This window comes from Eptatretus burgeri, chromosome 16 (genome assembly GCF_056783735.1).
Source record: "Eptatretus burgeri isolate ZD-2024b chromosome 16, Ebu_testis_v1, whole genome shotgun sequence".
NCBI classification, from domain to species: domain Eukaryota; kingdom Metazoa; phylum Chordata; class Myxini; order Myxiniformes; family Myxinidae; genus Eptatretus; species Eptatretus burgeri.
The window spans coordinates 20,481,361-20,490,885 of NC_140976.1; the positions used below are offsets into that span (position 1 = coordinate 20,481,361).

Here is a 9,525-nt window from a genome sequence, read left to right on the forward strand (position 1 = left end):
ATCGGATGTAGCCGAGCGACACTGCCAAGGACGTACCGGCTAAAAGGAACGGGTTGTTGGGAATAAAGTCCCGGCTAAGATAGGATTCAGACAATGCTGGATCAATGAAAGAAACCACAAAAAAGAGCGGGGAACATTTCTAATAATAATTTATTAACAATGGGCGAGGAAAGGTATGAGGCACGATCGAGATTTATTGGGGTGTGTTGTGCAGAGATAGGGGAGAGAGAGGTGTGGTGCAGCAAATAACAAGCTACTTACAAAAGCGGACACAAAGCAGACTTAACGCGAAAATAATAACAATAATAATGATAACAATAACGATCTTCTGCAGTCTTACTTAAACAGACAAGTGCCAGGACACACACATACACACACACACACACACACACACACACACACACACACACACACACACACACACACACACACACACACACACACACACACACACACACAACCCAATGAAGAAGGAGTATTGAAACAAGAAGGGAGAGGAGTTGAGGCTACGATTTCGGTACCTTTGTACTTGATTGTACGAACGCGCCACCAATACGCTTCGGGGGGCAGGGGGGACTCCGTGGTGTGGTACCCGGCGGCTGGCGCATCGTCTCTGGCTTCAGCAGCACGTGTGGAGACCGTGGGCATGAAGGAGGGGCTTGAGTGGAGAAGGGGCAGAGTCCAGATTGCAGGAGGTGGGTCGTGGCGATGTCGACGAGGGCGAGGCGGAGAGAAAGGCAAAGGGACCGCTCTGACCTTTATAGGACTTGTGTATAAGTGTGTAAAGAATAAATAAACGGTCGTAGTTTCTTTGCATTGTTTTTGTTGGCTGTATAATTCTGTATGTGCATGCTTGTATACGTGCCTGCATGAATACCTGACTGCATACGTGTGTGAATAAATGTGCTTGTTTGAATGTTTACCTGTTCGTCACGTCATTTTCCCTCCATTGAACTGCCGTATTGCATTTCGGAATAATAGCGGGCTTTTTAATAGCCGATAATAGAATCGGGTCCAGCGAGGCCTCGCGATAATACCCCGCTCGGTTATCCCAAAACGGAGCGAGCTGCTTTAGCGGCTCGTGTCCAAGCGGGCCTCGCTGAGGTACAATCTCTCGGTAATCTACCCGCGCGAATAATTAGGTAAATCGATTATTTGGCGATCGGACCCTGTAGCGCGGGTAGAGTGCGGACAAGGTTGTGGTGTGCTTGGAGCACACCCGCGACTGGTTTTCGGCGTTGTTCCGGAAAGTCACGACTGAATTGTCCGTCCGGTGGGCGTACGGCCGAGATTCGGCTAAACGCAGCTGTTCGCACGCCGGCGGGCGAGAATTCGTAACTATATATATATATATATATGTATGTATATATATATATATATATATATATATATATATATATATATATATATATATATATATATATATATATATATATATATATATATATATATATATATATATTATAGTTTAAGTTCAGTTGTGATCACAAGCTTTTGCAGATTTTGATCAATGTGATTGAAAGATTGCTGAATGACAAGCTTGGTTTCTTCTCACCCAATCTAAACTGTATGAATAACAGTCAATGTTGTTATAATTGCAGAAAATACAAGTGGAATCTTTGAGTAAATTGTTGATGCTCATAACATCTTCTATTATAACTCCTAAATGTGTATAAAACTTTTGCATGGCAGTGTATAGATGATGTATGGACATGGACACCCAGCATGATTAAACACAAAACCTGCTAAAGGGTGGAGGAGCTCCTCGTGAGCCAACTGCCATCCATATCTGGTGCCAATTGCTTCTGCAGACATCCTCCTGCGGATGGTTACCTTTCCTAGGAGGTTGGTTGCAGGATTTGCACTCAGACCACCACAAATCACTTCACTCCGCGAAACACACTGAAGTGTGTGTTGGGGTGATACGGAGGTGTTGTTCACGAGGCGGTCTCCTCGGGTTAACCTGAGACGGTCCCTTCAGGTGGGCACCTGGAATGCCCTGTCCCTGGGAGATGGGGATGGACCAGGCATCAGCCTGGGGGATGGCCAGACAGAGGCCCCTGGAGTACCAGCGGAAAGTGAATGCAGCGACTCGTTGTAGTGCATGCTCCCCATGTTTGTATGTATGGATGGATGGATGGAAATTGGAGGTATGTAGGAATGAAAGAGATTATGATTGCGGTAGAAATGGAGAGAAATGGTAGCAGACGTGCATGAGAATGTACGAGGGTTAAAGATATTGCTTTTTGACATGTGATATGTGGAGTGTCGTTCACAAAAAGAAAAAAGGCACAAGCATTAATTTTCTCAAAATCTTTTAATCATCATTGAGATATTTACACAATTTACAGGTTACGTACAATGGGGTTCCCAAAATAAAATAAAAACAAGCATTCCTTAAATTAATCGGCATAAATAGTGCATTGAGCTTTGCACGGGCATGGAAGCAAGAAGTATCCGTCCAAGTCGTGCTGTGCATGCAAAGTACCGGCGCCAGCGGTCCTGATGCCTTGGTGTGTGGTTGGCCCAGTTCAAATGAGCGATATTTAACACGACCGCATGTAGCAAAACCGACTGAACCGTGTGTGCAGTTTGATTGACTTTGATATCTTTTAATCACGCGGTGATAGATGGCAAATCTTTTCCATGTCGACGGTTTTCCTGATTCTTTCGGCACAAGAAGCATTCGCAATCGAACCTGCTAATTATTTCCCACATGGTGGAAAAGTTTCAAAAAGTTTAAAAAGCTTCCTCTTTGTATTGACGTTTGTTCCATTTCCGTTGAACTTTATGCAACACTTGTTGCCCAAGGACACATCAGGTGATATAACCTGGGTGGCAATCATCTGCTTCAAGAAAGGGTCTTCAAGCTCACCTGGTGGTTTCTTCTTGTTATTGTTAAAAAGCAAACTTGACTTGCGGCTGCTTTTAACAACCAGGCAAGGCAACCTCAACAGGAAGATCAACTTCCAGGTGATTCCAAGCTAGGCCCCTGTGTGAGATGGCAATGTCCAAATGGCTGAAAGAGTCCTGGGGGCATTGTGGACATCCAGATAATCGTCATAAGTTCCAAAGCCATTTCAGTCTGGTGGAGGTGAAGATGATTCAAATGAGGTGGAGTACCCCGCACAGCTGTCTAACTAGTATAGACTGGCAAAATAACCAGGTGGAATCTCCGCCCAGCTGGTTTCGGAGGTGTGTATCTAAACGTATTTAACCCCAAAAACCCTGCACTTTGATGCTTGTGAACCTAAATGGGGAAGCATATATTTCCGAAATGGTCTCCCATGGGACGAGAAAGGTAGAAAATATGGAAGGTATGAAAAGAGGCCGGTAGAACAAAGTCAGCTCAGCTGCTTACGAGGCTGGGTTCCTGTTTCGTGGCATTCACTGTACGGGGAATCACTGGCAGAGGGTGAGCCTCCGTACTGAACACCCATTGGTCCAGCGGCAGAACAGAGTCGTCAGAAAACAAAAGGTAGAGATACCTGCAAGGGCAACGGACAACACAGGCAATAGAGGTATTCCTTAGAGAAGTGTACATGAAGATCAGTGAATCTGGCAATGCTTTGAGCTGGGTAAACAAAGAGATTGTTAGCCAGACTGGCAGGCCTTCCATCGTGGTACTTTGGTCTGCACGTGAGCAAATTATCATGTCTCCACAGCCGGTCACAGACATCGGGGAATTAAAACTTGGAACAATCCCCAGACCTATGGCCTGACATAAGCCTAGGGAGGCACTGGGATGCCATTTATCATCGTTTTAATGAAGTTGTAATCCTCAGGTAAAAACACTTGAGGGGTAAGCTAGGGCATCGTGCCACTGTGGCCTATAAAGCCAGGAAAATCGGTTACAACTATCTTTGCCAGGGAATAAACTTGTGATAAATGAAGCTGTTCATGCACTGTGGCCGAGATTTATTGCTAAGATAATGACGTTTTGAATAACTGCATGCTTTTATCATCCCATTTGGCTCGAGGGGGGTAAGGGTGGGAGCCACGGGCCTCACTTCAGGGTTTCGGCGAGGAAGAAGCTCTGCTGTACGTCGTCGTGGCTCGGCACGGACGAGTAAACATCACGGATTCCGGAGTAGCCACCTTGAACTCTGCAGTTCCTCTCCAAGGCCTGCAGACATAATGGACCAGATTTCATTTCACTCAATAATACTCGAGTGCCTCGGCAGATTGGTAAACAATACTCGAGATCTCAAGCTACGTTATTGTGGTCATGGTCTTGAATGGAAACTTTTACTGTAGACAAAATATGATGCTCATATCAATAAGTTCAATGACCTCCATCATGCTGCCACCTGCCTTACATGGCCATGCCTGTTTTACCGGTCCGTGAATAACAACGCAGCATTAGATGACGTGTGTGCCCCCCCCCCCCACCAGATATCCTTCTGTGTTTCACTGGTCATCAGTGACCATACGACAAAGGCAATATCTGCTGGCCATCGGACAAAGCAACTGGGCCAGTGTGGATGCTTTGAGAGGCCTGAACAAGAGCGAAAATCACTGATGCTGTGAGAACACTGCTGATCCACAGATGATGGACATTTATATCTGCGGTGGTAAAATGTATAACATCGGTGCACAAAGGACAATTATCATCTGAGGCAGGTGCACAGCAAGTTGGTTTGCCACTATGGTAGAAGGACAATGAGAGCTGGGGAGTGGACCAGCAGGGGAAGAGCCAGATAGGGTGCACGACTAAAATATGACCAATTTCTCACATCTTTTTTTCACACCTTACTCCTTTGTTAAGGTATCTTATTCATCTTCCATTTAGTGTACACCACCACTCCCTATTCCATCTCCAGGCACTGCCCGATGTCATCGCCTTCGGCACGCCGAAAGGGCACACTCAGTTTTCACTCCTTTTGTTTTCTTGTTTGTTTGTTTGTCTGGGTGATATCTCAGCCATCCTTTGAGCTCAGAAGCTGATATTTAGGAAAAAACAGTGACCAAGTGATTTGGCTATAAAGGGTACTTTTGATTTATTGATGAATCAATTAATCGATTAAATTTTTTTTGATTGATTAATTAATTAATTAATTTTCAAAAAGTTAAAGATTTGGATGAGCCTTGAAGGAGTACTTCTCTCCCCTCTGATCTGGCTCCCCTTCCTCAGATCTTGCTGAGCATGAAGCCATGGAAGCCAAGGCTTTCAAGATTATTGGAATATCCCACGATGAAGCTGAGTCTATGGGCCGAACACTGCCATCGCAGAGAAGTCGGTGGTCTCTCAGTCTTATACCACCTCCTATCTGGTCTTGCACCATCTGTTCTTTGTCCCCTTCAGGTTTATGCAGAATTCACATGGTCCACCATCAACCCCTTTCTGGTGAAACTCCTTAAATCCAGGAAAACTGCTCACCTCCACTCATTCATTCCTATTTTTTCCCCATCTGCGGAACCAACTTTCACATCTTCTTTAATTTCATTCTTCCCTCCAAGTCTTCAAGACAGCTGTGCACCACCATCATAGGTCGTCCCCAATCCAAAACCATGACATTTTCTACCGCAGACAACCCCCCTCACCCTCAAGCCCACCTCCTTCCAAATTTCCAGTTTTCCCTTCCTGGGAGTCTGCTTCCGAATCCATTTTGTCCATCCATCCTCCCCACCCCAATTTCCACCCAACACCCATTAGTTGTTCGGCATTTCCCCCTTCTCTCTCCGTGTTTCATTTTGTTATGTTGCATCCTGATCCATTCTGCATTCTATATCTTCCATGAGCCTGGACTTTGTATACAAAAATAAATAAATAAATAACCCCCCACCTGGACAGCTTCCCAGCCCCATTCACGATACTTGGGATCCTTTGTGATGCGCCAGAGGTAGAAATAAGTTTCAACGACCTCCGGCCGAAGGATGTAGTACTTCTCAACGTGGCGCGTCCCCACTGCCTCAGCCGCTCCATCGAAGCGGAAAATTTCAGGACCCAGTTTCACAGCTGCACACGGAGTCCGCAGATGTAATGAGAACACATTTTATTCCGCGTTTCACAGCAACACGGCAATAAGAAAGGCCTTTCACTAACAAGCTGTGTGATTGTCATCAACACAGTAACACAATTGGTATTGTGACCTCACTGTGATAAAGGTCAGGAAAACTTACTCGATAGGAATTAAATAAATGCGAAAATGACAGGTTTCTAGCAAGGAGTCAGTATTATTATTGTATTTTTTTTAACAGGAGGTATTAATTAACATATAATAATAATTATTATTATTATTAATTAAAATAACACTATTGCCAATGTGCTCAAGGTTGAGGCCCACATGTTCTTTTTAACTGCAATCTAAAGCCATTTAAAAGATTCACACAATGTGTTTAAACATTTCCACAATGGTGCCGCACAGGTCAAAGGCCACATCCCAATAACAGAGTGGTTTATCGGTGACCTTGGGTCATTTAAGGATTGAAGCGTGCATGGATTTGTGCCAGTGGTGACGTCATATCGGTACAATGATCATGAGCTCTTAATAATATTGTTCCTGAGGTCGTGCTGAATGTACATCTCATCGACAAAACTGGCAATAATTCAGCAAAACGTGCAGACATCCCTGGGACGTTCACGCGCTCTTCATCGGTTACACTGAGCGCTGCTGCCCTCTGGAGGCCAAAAAACAAATTGGCTGCAGATTCCTTTGTACACATTACATGTTAAAGGTAAGTGAAAACTAAATACTGGCAAATTGGGATGACTATCCTTGCCAGGGGATTTTGCTCCACCTTTCAAACAATGGACACATTGTTCCATTTTTACTGCAAGGGGATCTTACCCACCATTGTTACTGGGGGGCATCTTGCCACATCTTTTGGACCAAGGGCATCTTGCTTCAATTTTCATGCCATGGGCATCCTGCTCCATCTCTCTCTCCTACCAGGGACATCTTGCCCCAATTTTCTCACCAGGCCCTATATTGCCCTAACTTTCCAACCATGCGCATCTTGCCTCACCTTTCCTATTCGGGGCATCCTGCGTCCAACTCACTTTAAATCTTAAGCTAATATTCTGGATAAATCTCAAATTCCTGCTTCCAACTTTATTGTCATTGTAAGGTTTTGTGCAAGAGAAGAAATTCCCTTTTTTGATCATAATAGCACACTCCAAGAAGTTCCACCTGCATGTCATTTAAACAAATAAATAATATGCGAGACGTTAAGGTGTTGTGTCAGGTGCAAGCCGCGTCATCACTGCTCATTTCTCAGTGGAAAAGATCCAGTCCGAACGACGTCCATTTACATCGGAGCGAACACACTCCATCCCACCTGCACGGCATCTCTTCAGCACACATTCATCCCCTTGTCTCTCTTATCAGAGGACACTGTTTCATGAAGAATCGTTCGGGGTCCATTGTTATCTGCTCATGTTTTGTCAGTCATACGCTATGTATGATTCGTGTAGAATTCTTATAATTTCAAGTTCAAGTGAATTTGTTTACATCAGTCGTCTACATCTACTTCTCCGTCACTTTGTGCATTTCCTAAAGGTCCATCTATGTACTACGAATGCAAAATTGCACAATTGCAGAACCCCTCTCCTTATCGCACCCTTCCCCCTCCTTCTGCCAACCTCCCTTCATATTTCCTTGTAGTCGATTAACTCCCGTAGTTTGCCCCAAACCCTGATTTGTTTTGGCATTGAAGCTGTTCCCATCAAATCAATTTTACAGAACCTCAAGTCCTGAACTATGTCCTATGGGCCCAATGCCGTGTAGGACATCATCTGTCAGTCTGCCAATCTTTTTCTTCGTTCAGAAGCATTTGTAACCGAATCACCAACACTGATGGTGGGATGTTAATGAAGCTTGGTTGAAGTCTTCTTTGTAATGCTTATTGTCAGGTTTGTTCGTGTCTTCCTCTAACTCACATTTTAAGTGAGTCATCGTAGGGTAAAAAGATGCCCCAACCCTCTTCTCCACTGCGCCCCCCCTTCCACTGACCTGCACGGTCGTACGATTCATGACATGTATGCGCAATCTTGGCCGCCATCTCCAGATGGTTTTTGGGCTCCGAGGCTTCTCCTGCTTGGCTGCCGTCTGCCGTAAGCTCCTCGGGCGTGCTGTCTACTCCCAACGCCAGCATCCCTCCAGCAAAGCACGCCAAGTGACCCATTTTGCGCTCCACAAAACCATTTTTCCACTCTCCGATGAAGGTCAAACCGCCAGGTGTTCGACGCAGAAGGTGCTTGAGAATAGCCTGACGAGAGTGGTATTGAAACATAGCATACTGGCTCAAACGCCATCATACAGTATCATGTGCATGCAACATTGCTGGTGGTAGTGCAAGTTCCAAGGGCATTGGTACTATGTGCAACTAGGCCGGCGGCTGTATGTGTTAACGCCGGCCTCATAAGATGTGTTGCTGCCCGTCATGCTGCACGTGTTACTGCCAAACTTGTGGTATGTCATTACTGGCTTCGTAAGGGCGTGTTAGTGCTGGCCTTGTAGAATGTGTTGTTAGCTATGTTGGGCACGTTTTTGCCATCCTTGTAATACGTGTTTAATTTCCGGCTTTGTAGGAAGTATTATTGCCAGTCTTGTAGTGTGTGTTATTGCCAGCCTTGCAGTGTGTGCTACTGCCAGCCTTGCGGTGCATGTTATTGTCAGTCTTGCAGTGCATGTTATTGCCAGCCTTGCAGTGTGTGCTATTGCTGGTCTTGCAGTATTATTGCCAGCATTGCAGTGTAATATTGTCAGCCTTGCAGTGCATGTTATTATCAGCCTTGCAGTGCATGTTATTGCTACCCTTGCAGTGCATGTTATTGCCAGCCTTGTAGTGCATGTTATTGCCAGCCATGCAGTGCATGTTATTGTCAGCCTTGCAGTGCATGTTATTGCCAGCCTTGCAGTGCATGTTATTGCCAGCCTTGCAGTGCATGTTATTGCCAGCCTTGTAGTGCATGTTATTGCCAGCCTTGTAGTGCATGTTATTGCCAGCCTTGTAGTGCATGTTATTGCCAGCCTTGCAGTGCATGTTATTGCCAGTCTTGTAGTGCATGTTATTGCCAGCCTTGAAGGGTGTTTTATTGCCAGTCTTGTAGTGCATGTTATTGCCAGCCTTGCAGTGCATGTTATTGCCAGCCTTGCAGTGCATGTTATTGCCAGCCTTGCAGTGCATGTTATTGCCAGCCTTGCAGTGCATGTTATTGCCAGTCTTGTAGTGCATGTTATTGCCAGCCTTGAAGGGTGTTTTATTGCCAGTCTTGTAGTGCATGTTATTGCCAGCCTTGCAGTGCATGTTATTGCCAGCCTTGCAGTGCATGTTATTGCCAGCCTTGCAGTGCATGTTATTGCCAGCCTTGTAGTGCATGTTATTGCCAGCCTTGTAGTGCATGTTATTGCCAGCCTTGCAGTGCATGTTATTGCCAGCCTTGCAGTGCATGTTATTGCCAGCCTTGTAGTGCATGTTATTGCCAGCCTTGTAGTGCATGTTATTGCCAGCCTTGCAGTGCATGTTATTGCCAGTCTTGTAGTGCATGTTATTGCCAGCCTTGCAGTGCATGTTATTGCC

The 9,525-nt window shown here is 45.3% G+C and overlaps 1 protein-coding gene across 1 annotated transcript in view; it reads right to left on the minus strand.

Annotated features, from left to right (window-relative positions):
• Nucleotides 1–2,298: 2,298 nt before the first annotated feature.
• Nucleotides 2,299–9,525, minus strand: part of LOC147010667 (mannosyl-oligosaccharide 1,2-alpha-mannosidase IA-like) — a 506,989-nt gene continuing 499,762 nt past the window's right edge. The window contains exons 9-12 of the mRNA XM_085860010.1: nt 7,956–8,211; nt 5,787–5,959; nt 4,011–4,126; nt 2,299–3,488 (exon numbers count right to left, since the gene is read on the minus strand). Of these exons, the coding sequence (XP_085716136.1) occupies nt 3,350–3,488; nt 4,011–4,126; nt 5,787–5,959; nt 7,956–8,211 (684 nt within the window). The 3' untranslated portion in view covers nt 2,299–3,349. The remainder of the gene's footprint in view (nt 3,489–4,010; nt 4,127–5,786; nt 5,960–7,955; nt 8,212–9,525) is intronic.